This window comes from Suricata suricatta, chromosome 6 (genome assembly GCF_006229205.1).
Source record: "Suricata suricatta isolate VVHF042 chromosome 6, meerkat_22Aug2017_6uvM2_HiC, whole genome shotgun sequence".
NCBI lineage: Eukaryota > Metazoa > Chordata > Mammalia > Carnivora > Herpestidae > Suricata > Suricata suricatta.
Genome location: NC_043705.1, coordinates 43,488,062 through 43,508,227, shown reverse-complemented (window position 1 = coordinate 43,508,227; position 20,166 = coordinate 43,488,062). Strand labels below are relative to the sequence as shown.

General features: G+C 35.0%; 1 protein-coding gene across 3 annotated transcripts in view; it reads right to left on the bottom strand.

Moving 5' to 3' along the window:
• KIF2A (kinesin family member 2A) overlaps window positions 1-20,166 on the bottom strand; it is a 68,524-nt gene that overhangs the window by 23,125 nt on the left and 25,233 nt on the right. For 2 of the 3 annotated variants that reach the window (XM_029942298.1, XM_029942299.1), the window contains exons 2-9: window positions 9,936-10,030; window positions 8,827-8,946; window positions 7,232-7,286; window positions 5,579-5,701; window positions 4,914-5,014; window positions 3,073-3,168; window positions 2,074-2,128; window positions 1,540-1,702 (exon numbers count right to left, since the gene is read on the bottom strand). In XM_029942298.1, the coding sequence (XP_029798158.1) occupies window positions 1,540-1,702; window positions 2,074-2,128; window positions 3,073-3,168; window positions 4,914-5,014; window positions 5,579-5,701; window positions 7,232-7,286; window positions 8,827-8,946; window positions 9,936-10,030 (808 nt within the window). The remainder of the gene's footprint in view (window positions 1-1,539; window positions 1,703-2,073; window positions 2,129-3,072; window positions 3,169-4,913; window positions 5,015-5,578; window positions 5,702-7,231; window positions 7,287-8,826; window positions 8,947-9,935; window positions 10,031-20,166) is intronic. The other variant, XM_029942300.1, reaches the window with a different exon arrangement.

Sequence of the window (20,166 nt, the reverse complement as noted above, 5' to 3'; positions counted from 1 at the left end):
GAGGAAAGGTAAAAATTATACAGATTATAATTATAGTTCTCTTTTAAAACAAATTTTTCATAAGACTATCTAGCATTCACAGGTTCTTTAATTTCCTCCTCTTTCTTTGCAACTAAACTTTTTAAAAATTAATCAATTAATTAATTTTTGAGAGAGAGAGACAGAGAGAGCGAGCGAGCAGGGGAGGGTCAGAGAGAGAGGGAGACACAGAATCCAAAGACAGGCTCCAGGCTCGGAGCTAGCTGTCAGCACAGAGTCCGATATGGGGCTTGAACCCATGAACCGTGAAATCATGATCTGAGCCGAGTCAGATGCTTAACCGACTGAGCCACCCAGGCGCCCCTGCCACCAAACTTCTAATTTATTGACTTAAGACTAATAAAGTTGGTTTCAAAATACTTCATTTGTAAGTCTTCAATTCTTAGGACTCTTAATAATTCTTAAATTTTGTCTTCCAGCCATATCTATAAAATGAAAGGGCAATGAAAAAGCATTCAAGGGTGGCTCAGCCAGTTAAGCATGCGACTCTTGGTTTCACAGCTCAGGTCATGGATCTCAAGTTTCATCGGATCTCGGGCTCCAGGCTGACAGTAGGGAGCCTGCTTAAGATATTCTCTCTCAATCTCTCTCTGCCCCTCCTCTGTTCATGCTCTCTCAAAACAAACAAACAAACAAACTTAAAATAAAAAAGCAGTCAAGTAACTGCCAAGACAGTTCTATATACATTGAAAAGAGCACTAAACTTAAAAGTGACCTGTTATCATTAGAAGGCAGTGTTTATGAACTTTGTATGGAAATCCAAATTTGGCCTAAAAATTTGGCCTATCACTGTATAATCTTGAACGTTTGAGTTGTTTAGAAGTTGAATTTGTGAATATGTGTGTGGGAAATGTATCTAACCAGTAATAAAAAACATAATTTGAGGCAACTATTACAAAGAACAAGTATTAATATTCATCATTGTTTTTCTTTAAAGTTTGTTTATTTTGAGAGCAAGAATGCAATATGCGAGCACACACATGGGGGAGGGGTACAGAAAGGGAGACAATGCTGACATCAAAGCCTGATATGGGGCTTGAACTCAGGAAAAAGATTTTTTTTTTTAATGTTTATTTGAGAGAGAGACAGAGACAGAGACAGAGGACAAGTGGGGGAAGGGTAGAGAGAGAAGGAGACACAGAATCCAAAGTAGGCTCCATGCTTGGAGCTGTCAGCACAGAGCCCAAGACAGGGCTTGAACTCACAAACTGTGAGATCACGACCTGAATCAAAGTCAGATGCTTAACCAAATGAAGCCCCCACAGACCCCAGGAACCATGAGATCTTAATCTGAGACAAAACCAAGAGTTGGAGGCTTAACCGGCTCAGTCACCCAGGCGCCCTTCATTATTATTTTTACTATGTAATCTTGTTTAAACTCAGAATAAAAAAAAGCATACTACACTTCTGGAGAGATATGCCAAGATCAATTAAGTTTCAGGGTGGTGACAGATACACAAGTGTAAGAACAAAACTGTTATTTAAAACAAATTTACCTACCTGTAAACCATTTCATTAGGAGCTGAGTCATCAAAGGCATAATCAAAACGAAATGTTTGGTTTTCTAGGTACCTTGTTAAATCTACCTTTTGTTTTGGTTCATGTACCATCACAACATCTTTACTAGGGATTGTGATTACATCGAGATCTTTCATTTGAGTTTCTAAAAGAATAAATGAAAATCAATGCCCAGTTATTTTCACACATTTCAATGTACAAATGTAAGTAATAAAAAATGTGAGAGAAGTATTAAGTTCTATATAAAAATCTCATAAATATGCCATTCAGTAAGATGTAATATTTCAACAACCAAGTAAAAAAAAAATCTAAATTTCTGTGAAGAACCAGAAATGGCAATGATTCATAGAGCAGTAACAAATCAACAGATCTAACTAGATATCTGCATAATGATTATGTATGAAATAAAATGATTTATATTAAACTCTTCCATACCAATTTAATTTCTGCTATCTTCAAAATAAATTACAAGTTGGGCAAAATCAACCTTTTATTAAGATTCAAAACGTATCATACCTTTTTTATTGAGTGGTCGTTTTCTTACACAAACACATATTCTATGTTCATCAATCTAGAAATAAAATATTTTATTTCAATGTTTATCAGTGTTATAAAATACTAAAAAAGTCATTTATGCACTATTGTCTACAGAGGCTCTAGAAATTTATGCAGAGCATAAATAGGATAAATAAGCTTAAAACACAAATTAGCAAGTACAAATTTTAACAGTTAAGAGATATGATTTCTAAAATTCTGAACATAATGGAAAGTTGCTTATTTTTTTATTTGGCGCAAATGATTAGGAAATAACTTTGTAGAGGACACTGCTCTTAGCATTAGGTTCACATTCAGAAGCTGCCTTACTCACTCCAAGATATGCTACATATAACAGAAGCAAAATTTCCTACCAAGTGATATATTTTCTGGTTGACTGAAGGGAAAGTTGTTGATAAAGATAACTAACTACAGACAAGAAACAAAATTCTCAGAATACTAGTGAGCAAAATAACTTCAACAATTTTATAATAGACCAATTCTTAAGCAAATATTTTTTCATAAAATTTATGCTCCCAGTATATGCCTGTTAATAATAACTAAATCCGTAACAGAGGGATTGGCAAAGTATGGCCTGTAGGGCTACTCCAGCCCACTACCTGCTTTTGTAAAGTTTTAATAAGACATAAGCTTGGAACTGAGATAAAAGTTTAAGTGACAGTCAGGAAGGAGAATGGGTCTTCGGACATCATTCCTTTAACTGCTGTTCGGCCCTACCGAAAACAGAGAGGCTTTGCTCTGAAAAGGACACCTATATGGGAAGCATGACTGATAAATCAAATTATGAGAAAGAAGCACAAACGTGGATGATTTCTTGATTTTCTCCTTAAAATATGGGGAATGTGCACCATAAAAAGACAAAATACTACGTAGCTAAATTCAGTATTAAGTAGGTATCAAATATGTTTTTTTTTTTACAGCATAAAAAATTCCATAGCAATAGTTTACAAAGAATCTTACAGGATCTGCTGTTGTTAATGGTCTATAATCCAAACTTCCTCTAAAATCTCTGATCATACACATAATTTCATAATTTGGGTTTGTAGCATCAACATCCTAGAAGACAAAGAGAATTCATCATTTATTATAATTACATTAATAAGTATTGTTGCATTTGTGTTAAATATGGTTTGCAAAATAAAATTAAATGAGCAGATTTTATCATTTGTTATACCCAAGCCAAAATTCAAACTAGAGGTATGATATAATTTAGTTTCAGAATTCAGAATTAATAATTTGCCGAGGGATCACTTTCATATTAAATACACGATTCCATTAGTCTAATCCATTGTGTTAACTCTAAACCAAACACTCTGCATTAAAGCCACCATGAACTATTTCAAAGTCATGTTACACATATAACTTAATCATCCTAGACAATGAAACAAAAGAGAAACAGTACTCATCTTAAACATCAAGAAAAAATTCTAAACAATTCTAAATTCTAAAAAACTGAAACTCTAGAAAAATTCATTTAATCAGCTTTTTCTTCCCAACGCTTAATCCAGTGTTTCAGCAAAGTAAAATATGGATTCACTTATGTTCATTTGGGGTTTTTGTTGGCTCTCAAAAAAAACAAAAATAGAAACCTTAAAGGCATGAAAAACCACCTCAGAACTTAAAGAAATCAAGACAAAATAATTTTTTAAGCCTTTAAAAATCAAATTACTGAATGTGTTAACTACAATGTACTTCTTTTACTTCAAAACAGAAAATTCAGAGTAAGACACAGAGAGAAACCGTTAACAGCCTCTTCTAGCCATGAGTAATAAGTTATTAAACATTCTAAAAAGTCAGGGTTTTTTTTCATGCACTATGTACAGATATTCTTTGAATATAAATTTCAAAACTGTTAATGAAACTTACTTTCAATTATCTTTTAGGAAATAATAACAACTATGCCAACTGAAAAACTGAATGTAAAGTGAAAATTATGAGATCATAAAGAGATGTGAAAATATTATGAGGTTCCCACAGGAAACACCAGGTGGCATCTGTGCTAAGTATCAGTAGATCTATCTATACTGTGTTTTATTTATTTCAAAACCAAATGGTCATTCTCAGATCACTTTAAGATAGAACCAGATTTATTAAAAATGCTGAATTTTATACTAGTTTTATAATCCTACAACACAACATCTTTATAATCTAAGGGCATTTGAACATACTCCTAAATAAACAAACAATCCTGATGTTTTATTAGAGGAAATGAGTTCTAAGAAGATAGATATATTACAAGCACAATAAAAGAATATGTACAGTAAAAGACCAATCTTCTATAGAATCTTTCCATTGTTAGTAAACAGCTTTGTTACCATCGAAAGGGAACATGAGTGGCCCACAGAGATATGCATTTAATATCTAGTATAAATCAATACAAGGAACACTCTTCACTGTGATATGCTGAATTCATGAACCATGGAAAACTAATAAAATTTGTAACAAAATCATCTCCTTTATAATCATATACTTCAATTAGATATTCTTCTGCATGTATTTTTAGATCTTTTTAGAAAGTCAAAACATATTATTCTTGAAAGGTATAATGGCTGTATCAGAATTCAGTAATAATAAATTATTATTCAAAATGGAACAACTAAAACATGAAAAGTACACGTAGCCAAAATCTGTTATAACATTTTCACAGGAATTTATATTATTTCTCATCAGTTTAATAACCAATTAATATATTAAAAACTTGAATTGAATGCCTCCACTACTTTTTCACAAGCAACTCCCTTTCAGTGACACAATCTAAATCTTCAATTCATGCATAAACAAAGTATGATTCTGTTACAAACCTGGGCTCTTTTTTCTCTAAGTTCTTGCTGTTGTAGTCTCCTTTTTTCTCGTTTTTCTTGTAATTTTTCTACTTCTTTCACACAATTAGATTTTCTACGTGCTGAAAGAAAAAGATGAGCTGTAGAAGCAGAGCTTTCTTTTTATAGTACTGCATCACACACACAAATTTTATGTATCATTTCACCACATACACCAAAAAAGGTACACGCTGACAGAGCATGCCTTTAACAACCACATCAACTACACTTATGAGCTGCTTTAACAAAACCAGGAACAGGACAATATACAATTAGTCAAGAAAAATGACTTTAACATCTTGATACATGTCATCTCTTGGTTTACAATCACAGATGTTTGAATTGAAAAGGATCAAGAAGCATAAGAAGTTCTTCCATAATATCTGTCAAATTATCAACTGACCAAAATTTTAAATTCAAAGCAACTGAGATATTGGTATAATTTTACATTTAGAAATTCTCCAAAGTATACATTTAAAAACCCAATTAACAGACTAAACTAACAAGAAAAAAAATTTTCCACAGTGGTAAAATGAAATCTGCAATTGTTTGTAATTAGACTTTACCATTTGGAGACTTTAAGGATGACCAAGAGAGAATACATGTATGCCTAAAATAACTGAATCCTTGATACATGATTTACATACAAGGGGGTCCAAATTCCTTTTTTGCAGCTTGAACTGGAGATATATCTGAAACACTACCATTCTGTTGTGCGGAGGAAGACTGCTCAGGAAGCTGACTAGGCCGTGCACGTGCAGAACCAACCACTGCAAGTGAAACATAATTTTTAAATTCAGAACAAAAAATTAGTAAAGATGAACCCTAGTAAAAGGAACAGAAAGATCTCAAAAAAACTGATACTTAAGAGTTGTGTTAGCTAACCGTCAGATTTTCTACTTATGTGGGTATAAAGTATGTAATAATCAATTCTGTTCAATAAAGTAACAAAGCCAAGAGGTTTTAACATGTGCCGATTTTGGTCCTATCAATGTAATTTAAGCTACAAAACTCAATCTGAGGGGCACTTGGGTGGCTCAGTTGATTAAGTGTCCAACTTCAGCTCAGGTCATGATCTCACTGTTTGTGAGTTCGAACCTGGATCAAGCTCTAGGCTGACGATGTGGGGCCTGCTTGGGATTTTCTCTCTCCCTTTGACTCTGCCCCACCTCCACCTATGCTCCCCTCCCTCTCTCTAAATAAATAAATAAATAAAAATATAAAAAACCTCAATCTTAATGATTTGTGTAAAAACTAAAGCCAAGCTTAGCTCTTGATAATCATTTAAAAATATAAATATATAAAATATTAAATTTAAATGCATTGTCATTTTGAAAAATTTACACAATTCCATACATAAAGTTAAAGAAAGTCCTTCAACCCTCCCTGTAATTCCAAATCCCACTCTTTGCTCTTCAAATATGCAAATCTTCAGCAGAGAATTTCCCAATGCTTATGTTATGAAAGTGGAAAAATAAATACAAAGTCAAATATGAATATCACATTTTACAAAGCCAATATAAATTTTCAGAAGACTCAAAAGGAAGGATAGGTTTAAAGTGCAGGACTCTGTCTCTACCTCTAATCGCTCTTCCCAATACCTATGTCTGTCCTCCACATACAGAGAAATGATCACTGCTAGAAATGACAATTCTGAATTGCTGAATAGAAAAGAAATTAACTGTGTTTTACATTTTCTGGCTGAAAATATATGGAGGACCTGCAATTAACTACAAATTGTATCAATTCAACTCTTCTTTAACTGACTCCAAACTTACCTATGAATCTTTTTTTTTAAGTTTTTTAATGTTTATTTTTGAGAGACAGAAATAAACAGAGCATGAGCGGGGGAGGGGTACAGAGAGAGCAAGATACAGAATTCAGAACAGGGTCCAGGCTCTGAGCTGTCCGCACAGTGCCCAATGCAGGGCTTGAACCCATGAGCCGTGAAATCATGACCTGAGCTGATGTCGGATGCTTAACGGACTGAGCCACCCAGGTGCTCCTCCCATGAATCTTGTTGAAAGACGGTTAGCCAAAAAGTGAAAGTCATTGGGTAAAGGAGAGGAATCAAAAAATGCATATACTATGGAGTTTCACATTCATCATGTACCTTTATAAATCATTTTTCATATTATTGACATTATTGTATTAGGAAATTTCTGATAGCCAATCTTCAAATTAGCCATTAAAAGTTTAAATGAATAATAATGTCAAGGGTTATATTTACTTTTGATTTACCTTGTTCGGGTCATACTAAAAATTTATTAGGCAAAATTAATAGATAAATGTTTATTTACCTCTGTTATCTCTTGGAGGAGGGTCATTCTTAATAGAAGCCACAGTCCGTCGATTCTATACAACAAAATAATGCTCATTTACTTTCTCTCTTTACTCCTCATATATTTATAAATTCATCTTCCTTTAATTAAATGAAAGTAGGTGAACATACAATATTATAAAACTAAATGGAAGAAAACTATAAATAATCTTCTAATGAATTACTACTAACGCTATCAATATTCAAGGTTCTTTATATGAGTACTGGCCACCACTTCCCACAAAAATTTCAGTGTCATTTCTACTAAAAGATTTTCTACTGAAAGACTGGACTTTCAAAGACTTTGACACTGCATAGACTAGGGCAGCAAATTTTTGATCCTATTATTTATTTACCAAGACTTCATTTTAGTCACCTGAAAAGAAAGATATCAAATAATACCGTGGTTCTCAATGCTAGAGAGAACATGTGCACATTTAAATCAGTTGAGTACTATTAAATGGATATTGATGCTATATTATTATTATTGTTGGTGGTGGTGGGGGTGGTGGGGGTGGTGGTAGTGGGCTAAGCATCAGTATTTTTCAAACATTCTCCAAGTGACTGTAGTGCACAGCAAAGGCTGCTAAAGACATATGAAGAAGGATCAACTACTGAGATCCTTCAAGGTTGTGAAGTCAAATATGAAAAACAGTCCATTTACAAGTCATAACTAAGGACCTCTAAGCAGTGACACTCCATATGCTAAATTATATGAACTGAAAATCTGCCTCATGTTCATATGCAGAACTTAAAAAGTAGAATGTTTTGTTGAAAAAGTTAAGCTTCCATCACACTAGATTTGGATGTTTATGTATGTCTTCCTTTCAAGATACCAAATTCCTATAGGGTTAAATTTATGCCTCTACATGACAAAATCAACTAATACTTTTTGAAAACTCAAGACAAAAAACTACAGATTCAACAATAGTGTGGACTACCTAGTTTAAAAAGAATTATACTTTGATATGAAATTTTAATAGTGAGAAATTTCAATAAGAAGGAAGAGCCTTTTAAAATAATACCAAGGACATGGCTTTTATTTTTGTAAAGATAAAACTATTAGTGAGAATATCCAACACGGTTTTCCAGTTTATCTTCAGAGATAACACAGTATTAAACTACATTCTATCATGTCCCATCCTTCTCTAATGAACATTAGCTAGAAGAATCACTACTTAAAAAGACTACTGAAGTGGGAAATTTATTATGAATAATCAACATTCTTTCTTTAACCAAGTCATACGTATTCACTCAACAAATACAGACAGCAAATGGTTTTGACATCCATATCTCCTGAGAAGTTATTAATCTCAGGAAAAATCCAAATGAAGAAAAGAATTTCCAGGATTTTACCCAATAATTATCATAATTGTCAACCGGACAACATCAATCCTTCAAAGTATGTAATAAGCACATACATGACATGAAGATGGCAGAAAGAATTACAGGTGGGTTTGTGTTTTTTTTTTTTTTTTAGCAAACTAATACTTAAAACATACTCTTCACAGACTGTCAATTTCGAACCAGATCCCCAACACCCACCCACCCCTGCTCTGAATTTTCATTACTAACCTTTACAATTTTGTTTACTTTGGCTGTGGATGTTGGAGGTGGAGGTGTTTCTGGACTGGGTTCAATTTCTTCATCAGGTACAAGGTCAGGGTTAAGTGAAAAGATGCTCTCGAGATCAATCTGTTTTATAAAATGCACAGATTTTGACAGTAAATTTAGACATTATTTTACCAATTTACACAGAGAATAATTGTTAAATGATTTTGGCTTCATGAATAATACTGCCCTGAAAACTAGATTACCTACAAATACAACCCACATATATTTAAAGATCTGTATTCAGACAGCATTCTTTGGGCACCTGGGTGCCTCATTCGGTTAAGAGTCCCAACTTCAGCTCAAGTCATGATCTCAAGGTTCTTGAGTTTGAGCCCCACATTGGGCTCTGTGCTGACAGTTCAAAGCCTGGAGCCTGCTTCAGATTCTGTGTCTCCCTCTCTCTCTCTCTGTGGCCCTCCCCTGCTTGTGCTCACTCTCAAAAATAAACAAACATCTAAAAAATTTGCTTTAAAAGACAGCATTTTGTAGTCTTGATTACATGTCCCATCACAATATTCAGGAGGAACCTATTAATCTTCGAGTGAAAATTTTTAGTCATTTTTAAGTTTTTCAAGCAATGATAAAGAATACATGCACTATGTAAAAAACTACATACTCTTCTGTTTTGTTTTGTATTTGGAACCTTGACTGCAGGACTAGAAATAAAATTTAACCCAGTGATCAGGGTGCCTGGCTGGCTCAGTCAGTAGCACATGCGACTCTTGATCTTGGGATTGTAGGTTCAAGCTGCATAGTGGGTGTAGGGATTACTTAAAGATACAATCTTTAAAAAAATTTAGGGGTGTCTGGGTGGCTCTGTCAGTTGAGTGTCCGACTCTTAATTTTGGCTCAAGTCACGATCCCAGGATCATAGGATCAAGACGGGTTGGGCTCCACACTGAGCATGGAGACTGCTTAGGTTTCTCTCTCTCTCTCTCTCTCTCTCTCTCTCTCTTTCTCTCTCTCCCTCCTCCCACCTTCCCTCCCTCTATCCCTCTCTGCCTCTGCCCTTCTCCCCTGCTCCTACTCTTTCTCTTAAAAAAAGAAAAAATTTAACCCAGTGATCATACCTCTTTGCCTTTTGTATCTCCATTTTCTATCCATTCAACAGTTACACTTTCATTATCTTCATTTAAAGATGTTACCATTGCTTGATGTATTCGGCCTAAGTAGGAATAAAACATACATTTTAAGATGCCATAAATTATGGTATCCCTAAAAAATGTCAAACTTTTAAATGATTAGACTAGTTTTCTTACAAGGGATTTCCAGACTCTCAGAATTTGGGAATAAACTTTGTCTATGGGATTATAAATGACATGCTGTTAAGACCAGGAACTTGAGAAATTAGTTTAGAATGAAAATTTACTTTCAACATACATTAAAAATGGTTATACCATGGCAGAGAAATGCCTGAAATTTTATATTATATAGTTCCAATCATTAGACAACTTCCTTACTATGCGTGGATACTGACTATAACAGAAAATTCAGAGAGCAAATTTTAATGCTGTACTAATATAAAACACTTTGTATGTAAAAATCACTATCATATACAAAGCAACATTATTTTTAAATGACATTATTTTAAGTGACATTACTTTTTAAGTCTGAAAAGGTTGGAAAATGTAATCTAAAATGTTCTCTTTCTTCATGCTGCCTGTTTGAATACATCCTACACCTTACTTTGACATCTCCAGTACTTACCATTTGTAGAGACAGGATGTCTTATGTAATGTATTAAACTTGTTTTCCTTTTCTCAGCAAACCATAGATCTTACTTGTTAATAACCATAGAACTAAGTTATTATTTTTAATTATTAGAGATTATTCCATTATGTTTATTATAACTTATTTAATATCTATTCATGGTTACTTGGGTTATGTGCAATTTTTTACTATTATAAACAATGTAATGAATACTACTGCGCATGTGTTACTATACACTTGTCAGATTATTTCTTTGGGACAAATTCCTAAAAGCAGAGCAATAGGTTTTAGAAGTATGTGTATGTGTGTGTGTGTGAAATTTCTTATTTATTTGTCTTCATCTTACCCATTCATCTGATGATAGGTCAGGGAAGGACAGAAACTACATTATGGATTTGCATCTTTATATTATTTAATAAAATGCTAAACATATAGAATTTTCATATGTATTTCCCAAATGAAATCCTTGGAGGGCATCTATAATTTACCTCAAGAAAGTACTTCTTTAAATCTCTTTTAAAAAAAACACAACAGATACTCAGTACATGAAACAAACAATGTTACTGTAAAAATAAGGCATTTACTGAAATAAATGGACCTTAGAGAATCAGGAATTTGGGGGGGACAGAAATGATGAACTGGAAAATACTGAGAAGATTCAAGGGAGAGGCTGTATTAAAGGGGGAAATTAGACAACCTTCACTGCAATTTGAGTTACAAAGAAATTAGGTAAACAACCAACAGAAGCGGTATGTGTCAGTTGGAAGCAGATGTTAGAAGGACAAGAGTTTTACTATGAAAGATAAAAGGTGGGGTAAAACAGGACTGGGGATGGAAAACTTTGAGACTGATACGAATCTGAAATCAGTGAAGGAAAGGGGATGTAAAACAGGATTGAGCAGATAGAGCCTCAGACCCTAACAAAGATCTGAAAATGTGTTGGACAACCCAGTAGGGAGCTCCAAAGCAGAATGCCCATTAGAACTGTCCCACACTGGGAACAACATGGAAATACCCTAGAACCCACACCATGCTCAGTCACTGGCTGGAGGTTTCCTAGGAAATACACGGCCTCAGCTCAAAATCTAAGGAGCCTAAATTAACAGCTAGAGGCTGTCAGCTAAATGTATTCCCTGGAGCTGAAGGAGTAGTAGTTCCTTAAAGGGAGATCCAAGCAGTGCATCTACATAGCTGCCACAGAATATGAAAAAGAGAAGGGTGCCTGGGTGGCTCAATCAGTTAAGCGTAAAACTCTTGATTTCAGCTCAGGTCATGATTGCACAGTTCATGAGTTCAAGCGCCACATCGGGCTCTGCAATGACAGTGTGGAGCCTGCTTGGGATTCTCTCTCCCCCTCTCTCTGTCCCACTCCTCTTGTGCTCTCTCTCTCTCAAAATAAATAAACTTTAAAATAAAAAAAAAGAAAAGAAAACGAGAAACAGATTCAATTGGTAGTAGAAGAATGAAGTAGTGGATCCCAGAGAGCCATGAGTTGTCCTGAAGGTCTCCATTACAATCTAGGAGGAACTCCCACTGCTACATCAAGCCCCACATTTATCACCATCTCCACAAGATGATTACTGTGGCTGAAAACCAGCAGCTACTGTCTCCCAACCCTACCACCCCTGACAACCTCAAAACAGTAATATCCGCAAGAACAAACAATGTCACTACAACAAAGAAGATGTATTTAAATATCAGACTACCACAAAGAATAACTTTCAGTAGGAAATGGAGAGGCTGTAGTTGAAGTTGTTGAAGAGTAAAGATAGGAGGTTTCCGGGCAATTACCAAGAGAAAGACCACAGTCATGACAATGAGGAAAAGCGTATCATGTTGCAAAAGCAAGACCAATACCGTATTCCTACTGTTAGGCATCTACTACAACACTTCAACTTGATTTGGGAGGGAAGAGTGGACTACAGGACGGACCTAAAGAAGAGTGTGACTACAGGTCACAATCTCACATGGGCCTTAATCTTCAAAGACACACTAGAAAAATCAGCAATAAGAAGGATAAAAAATTTTCAATATTTTCTTTTGAAAACCCGTAATCAGCAGTCCTCAATCACTTCACTTACAAACGCAGAAAGCCTTAGGCCACAAGTAGAGTCAAAAGAAGCTAATTCACCAGTTAAGACTAAGCTCTAGAGGTTTAAGAAGGCAGAAATGTTGAGAGACAAAGGAGAAATTGTTGGCTTATCTCTAATAGGGTCCAGGTTATTCATCTAAGAGGAACAAAGAAATATGAAATTCCAGTAATAAGAAAGACTAGAGCTGAATGAATGAATCAAATCTCAAGTGTTTGCTTTTTGGCCAATGGATGACATAACCAGAAATATCTGCAGTATGGGATTTTGATTATGTTTACCAAAAGCCGCCTCTAAAAAAATGTTTTAAGTCTAACTTTATCCAATATACCTTTAAAGGTTTTAAAAAATGTTTTATATGTAGTTCAAGTGAGATACTTAAGTTTCTCATTTTTAAATGCAATAAAAAATTGTAATTTGACTTTTTCCATAGTCAAATAGTAAACACCTGTTAAGTAATAAAATAGAGGGACAAATATACACATTTTTCAAGGGGAAAAACAACCATTATAATTATCTCTAAATCAAAAACAAGCACTTGATCCTAAGTCTCAGTTGTTAATAGGGACCATGCACAGATGTTGATACAAATAAGGAACCAGAGATCAGAAACAAATCTGAATTGGAAGTATCTCTCCCTAGAATCTGGTATAATCTTCCCACATAGCCCACCCAATACCATCAACTTTCTCTGGTTTGAGAAAATTCCTGTATTCCATGATCACTAATTCATTGCCCTTGGACTCATTCCCCATTTGCTTTACTGTAAATTACATCATATACACTTCTACATTAAAAAAAAAAAAAAGATCACACACCTGTGTATTCACTACCAGCCAGGTTAAGAAACAATACCTTTGATGGGTACCTGGTGGAGTTGTGCTGTATTTCAGCCCCACAATGGATGTAGAGATTACTTAATAAAATCTTTGTAAGAGATGCCTGGGGTGGGTCAGTCCGTTAAAGCATCTGGCTTCAGCTCAGGTCATAATCACAAAGTTCATGGGTTTGAACCCCATGTTGGGCTCTGTGCTAGCAGCCTGGAGCCTGGAGCCTGCTCCACATTCTGTGTCTTTCTCTCTGCCCCTCCTCGACTTGTGTGTTCTCTCTCAAAAATAAACATTAACACTTTTTAATAAAATAAATTTTAAAAACAAAAAAGAAACAGTAACTTTGAAACTCCATATGGCCCCCTCACTAAATGAATCTCCCTTTCCTGTTTTCACCAATACCAGCAGTAATCACTACTCTAATATTTGAGATAATCATACTAGGGCTTTTCATTAAAGTTTTACCACCTATAAATGTAACACAAAAATACCTGAACAGTTTGCCTATTTTTAAACTGCATCAATGGACTGACATCACTTTAAGGCTTGCTTCTGTTGTACACTAGTTTTCCAAGATTCACTTACGTTGTTGCAAATCAATTCATATAAATGTGCCAAAACTTATCTACTCTGTTGACAAACAGGTGTTTTCATATTTTTGCTATTAGAAACAATGGTACTAAAGGCATTCTTATACATGTGTACTGATACCAATAAGCAACATTCTTTGGGATGTGTAAGAAATATAGAATACACACATAGGTATCTTTTCTAGTTAGTGCCACCATGTTTCCTAGAATGACTGTACCTGCAATGATTTGTAACTCTACTAATTACTTCATATCCACTATGATCGTAATGTGGTTCTAATTTCTCTGACTTAATGAGGCCATGCCTATTTCTGTGTTTGTTGGCCATTCAAACCTTCTTTTTCTTTCCACTTCTCTGCAAAAATTCTCCATACATCTTGCTATCAATCTTCTGCTATATGTGTTGTACACATTTTCTCGAGTTGGGGCTCATCTTTTTAACTTCCTTTATGATGCCTTTTGATGAATTTCAAGATGTTAATTTTAATGTCAATATATATGTCTCAATTACAACTTCTCACATTCTCAAATTCTGCCTAAGATTCGGGTCATTAAAAAAGTTTCCAACATTTTCTTCTACAGTTTCACAGTCTTTTAGATTCAAGACTGCAATCTACTGTCATTTTGGTATCTGAGTATAATAACACAATTCCCATGCCCCCCACCCCCAACCATGGAAAACAAATTATCCCGGCGCCATTTCCTGGAAGGCCCTTCCTTCCCCGACTTACCGGTACTATGACTTGTCAAATTTCAAGCAAACATACATCAGGCTATTTTTTTTTAATCCTTGGACCAAAATTAGTGTTATTGTTACAGCTTTACAATAAGTCTTGCTAGCTGGTAAAAGAAGCTTCCCCACCTAAATGTTCTTTACGAGTTTCTTTGATCTTCTTAGCCTTTTGCATGTCTGTATAAATTACAGAATCAGCTTGTCAAATTCCAAAAATCAAATAACCTAATAATTTTTAAAAAACCGCCTGTCAGGATTTTAGTTAGAATTGCATTAACTGTTTTGTGCTGGATCTTCACATCATTGACTAAGAGTAATAGTTGCTAGCGGTTTTCCTTTCTCATACCAACCTTATTCTGGAAAAGTTTAAAATTAGAATTATTTCAACCCTGAGTATCTGGTTAAAACCATCTTGGCTTAGGATTTTATTTATGAAAAGATTCCATTTCCTTAGCGATTATAAGAGTATTAGTGTTTTCTATCTGGGACTTTTGATAAGTATATATTTTCAAGATTTATTTAAGTTCTCACATTTTGGGCATAAAGTTGTTCATAATTATGTTGAATGCCTGTAGCAATCTGTAACAATCACTTTTTCATTCATAATTTTTCAACGTTCTTTGTTGGTAAATCTCGCATCATATTTGTGAGTTTTATCTCTTCCAAGAACAACATTTGGTTTTGTCGAGCCCTTTTATTGTGTTATTAAATACTTAATTACTGCTCTTAACGTTATTCTTTCCTTTAACTTACTTTGGACACATTTTGCTGCACCATTTTTTTCTCAAATTCTTATGATGGATGCTTTACTTATTCATCTTTATCTTTTTTTTTTCCTGATAAGCAATAAAGCTACACATTTTTCTCCAAGAACTGCTTTAGCAGCATCTTACAAATTTTTATATTTAGTATTGGTGTTACGGTTGAGTTGAAACTATTTTCTAATTTCATGATTCTTTGACTCATGAGTTTTCTAGGAGTGTTTTTCAAATTTCAAATATATGAAGTTTTCTAGGTATCCTGTTAACGATTTTCAAAGATGAGGCACCTGACCAATGAGAATAAATAATTCCAGAAATAACTGGCATGATTTCCTAGGGCACGGTGGCTACATATCAGCCCTGTATTTCTACCTTAATCATACTGGACCACCTCCCTTGGAGGAATATTTTCTATAAACCTAGTTCCAGGGAGCTCCTCTTTATTTATTTTTTTTAATTAAAAAAAATTTTTAGCGTTTATTTATTTTTGAGAGAGAGCATTTTTTAAAACATTTTTATTTATTTTTAAGAGACAGAGAGAGTAGGAGAGAGGGGCAGAGAGAGAGGGAGACACAGAATCCAAAGCAGACTCCAGGCTCTAGCTGTCAGCACAGAGCCTGATGCAGGGCTCAAAACCACAAGCCCTGAGATCTGGACCTAAACTGAAGTCAGTCCCTTAACTGACTGAGCCTCCCCAATGCCCCCAGGGAGCTCCTCTTTAAAGAGGATCCATAGCAGTCTCTGTCTTCAAACAAGGAAACTGTTTTTTTTAAGGCTCTCCATCTTCTTCTAGGAATCCAACTTCTGCCATCCTTGCTTGCCCTTAGTATTTCTGATCCATTTCTACTGTATTGTGATAACTTATTCTTGAGCTCAGCTATGCCTTTCAGTTTTCTCTCATGTATCTGGGGCAGAAGGATGCCAACATAAATTCTACTGTGGTATTTTGATCAGAAGTCCGAATCCATCTTTAATTCGGTATGTCATATTTGTGAAAATGGGAGTCAAATTTGAAAACTTTAGGTTCATATTATCATATAAAATCACTATAACTGTTACAATTTCAAAACTCAAGATATTTAGAAGTTTTCAACTTTATTTCAACTACTTGTAAAGATATATTACAGTGTAGAAAATGTCATCTTTTGAGAGCAAAGGAAAATACTTGGGAAGAGTTTTAGAAAATAAAGGCAAATCCTACAGAACCTGTCTCTCCCCATTCCCTGTAGAATACCTCCTGTATTTAATACCCAAACTTCATAAAACATACTTCTCTCTCAATGCAAGATACTTTGGCCAATGTTTATCAGGAGAAGATTTATATTTCTATTTATCTATGCTAAAAATCAATTTATATTTTAAACAAAAGAGTATGCAAGAAAAATTGAGTTACATTCCAAATATAATTGATAGATGGTCAGAATCACATATTAAAAAGTATGCCAAGTATTAAAATGATACAAGATGTACGCACAGAATGATGCTTGCATCATACACATTATGAGCCATTTTCTGACATTGTGTGCTCGTCCTGAATGTATTCCCACAGTCTCTCGCTATTTACTATTCCTTGTTCTGCCTAGTGTTGAACTCTCAAAATATTTCAGAAAATGTTAAAAGAAGATGGGCAAAATGCAATTATGATGAAAAAAAAGTTTTTACTGAATATAAAATTGATTTGTTACCCTTACTTATTAAGTGTTAAACATGATAGTTTTTACTATATGTAGGTGACTTTATAGTGTCAGTGGCATTTGTGAAATAGTTTAGGGAATCTGAGTCAATGATGAACACCATAATTGTTTCCCACTGAAAGGCAAATAGGAGGGCCTGGGTGGCTCAGTCGGTTAAAGCTTCTAACTCCTGATTTTGGCTCAGGTCATGATCTCACGATGGTTCCAGAGTTCCAGTCCCAAGCCAGTCCCTGCTTACTTAGGATTCTCTCTCTCCCCCCCTCTTTGCCCCTCCCCTGCTAGTATGCACATTCTCTCTCTCTCTCTCTCTCTCTCTCTCTCTCTCTCTCTCACACACACACACACACACACACACACACACAATAAATAAACATTTAAAAAAATTAAAAAATAATATTAAAAAAAGTCAAATGGACTCCCACTCAACATTTTCACATACAACATGATTTTCAAGAACACAGTATGGACCTTAAATGTGTATGTATAAAAACACAATCCTTACAAGTTTCTGCTACTGAGAACTAATAGACTTTTAAACATAATTAAATCATATAAATACAAATAAATCATAACAAAAAAGAAAAAAATCATGTCTATATTAGACTATTTTTAACCTAAAAAGACCAATTTCTTTTAATTTTTTTAATGTTTTTATTTATTTTTGAAAGAGAGAGACAGCATGAGCAGGAGAGGGTCAGAGAGAGAAGGAGTCACAGGATCTGAAGACAGGCTCCAGGCTCTGAGCTAGCTGTCAGTACAGAGCCCGATCATGACCTGAGCCAAAGTCAGACGCTTAACTGACTGAGCCACCCAGGCGCCCCAAAAAGACCAATTTTATACAGTTCAACTACAAAGAAATATGTATTTCACCCCAAATTTAGATGTCAGGAAAATTTACAAAACTATTAACTGCTAAATCAAACAATATAAACATATAAAATATTTTTAAACCATAACCTTTACTTCAAAGCCATTTTATGTTTTTTCACTTGTAGAAATAGTTTTTGCATCATTTAAGTCTCAACTTTTGTTTGGTGAAATCAAAGGGAAAACAGTTCAGATCTCAACTTTAAAATTATTTCTTAAAAATGACTGAATAGAGAACAAACACCAGAATTTAAGCCACCTTTGCCCCACTGAACAAAAATAACTTAGAGATTCTGTATTTCAGGACTTTCTAATCTTTAAAATTAAGGTAGTTCCTTCAGATTGCTACTAGCACTATTTACAGCTTTCGATAAAATCTCATATATTTATTGAGCTGTCAAAAACAAGTCTTACATGTTGACAATTGCCTTTTGGTCTCTGAAAACAGGATCCTATTATATGTTCCTTAGTTCACTGCTGAATTCATAGCAGCTGCGAGGCTAAGAAATGCCAGCATCCAATTAGGCTGGCATAAACCTTGTCTAGCATATAAAGTATAATTTGGTTGCAAATGTAGAAGACAAGAGCCAAAATAAAACAGCCAAGAATACTAATATCATTACAAGCATTTAAAAGACTATTTTAAATGCTAATATTTAATATATATATATATTTTATTAAAAGAACACAGTGGAAGAATGTTAGGAAAAACATGAAAAAGCAACAATCAATTCTTTTCAGATCTACTCTGGTTTTTTGTTTTTTTTCTTTAAGTTTCTTTAGAGAAAGAGAGACAGTACAAGCAGGGTAGGAATAGAGAGAGAGGGAGAAAGAATCCCAAGCAGAGAGCCTGATACAAGGCTCAATCTCATGACCTGAGTTCATGACCTGAGCCAAAATGAAGAGTCACACACTCAACCAACTGAACTACCCAGGTGCCCCGCTAATAAATTTAAATATATAGCTCTCTACTTTACCTTTTCTTGATAAAAACCTCTAGTAACTCTCCCAATTTTCAATCAGAATACCACTGCGTAATTTGACAGGCTTTTTTTTCTTGACTCTTTTTTTTTTTTAATTATTTTGATATTTATTTATTTTGAGAGAGAAAGAGAGAGACAACACAAGCCAGGGAGGGGCAGAGAGAAGGAGAGACAGAAGCCCAAGCAGGCTCCACACCATAAGTTTCTGATGCGGGGCTCCAACTAATTGAGGTTGTGACCTGAGCCGAGATCAAGAGTCAGATGCTTAAATGACTGCACCACCCAGGTGCCCCCTTTTTTTCCTTGACTTTTAAAAAAAATGTTTTATTTATTTTTGAGAGACAGAGAAAGAGCATGAGCGGGGGACGGGCAGAGAAAGACAAACAATGAATCTGAAGGAGGCTCCAGGCTCTGAGCTAGCTGTCAGCACAGAGCCCGATGCAGGGCTTGAACCCATGAACTGTGAGATAGTGACCTGAGCCAAAGTTGGACGCTCAACTGCCACCCAGGCGCCCCTTTCCTTGACTTTTAAAGAAGTGGTAATGAGGGGAAACCAGGCTGACTCTGTTGGTAGAGCATATGAGTCTTGGATCTTGGGGTTGTGAGTTCAAGCAGCTTTCTTTAAAACAAATGATAATGAAATCTAGACCTTTTCTATCTTTGCAAGCAGAGACTAAGAGGAAAAGCAAACATAAATACCCATTCTCAGAGGACACCTGGGTGGCTCAGTCGGTTGAGCACCTGACTTCAGCTCAGGTCATGATCTCACGGTTCAGGAGTTCAAGCCCCACATCAGACTCACTGCTGTCAGCCTGTGAGCATGAAGCCTGCTTCACATCCTCTGTACCCCTCTCTCTGCCCCTCCCCCATTTGTGCATGCATGCGCTCTCTTTCTCTCACTCTCACACACACACACACACACACACACACACACACACACACACCCATTCTCATAAAAAAGAAATATTACTCTGAATTATGAAATCACACACTTAGAACAGTGCTTGACAGAATAATGTTTCCAGAGGGTGATTAAAATACAT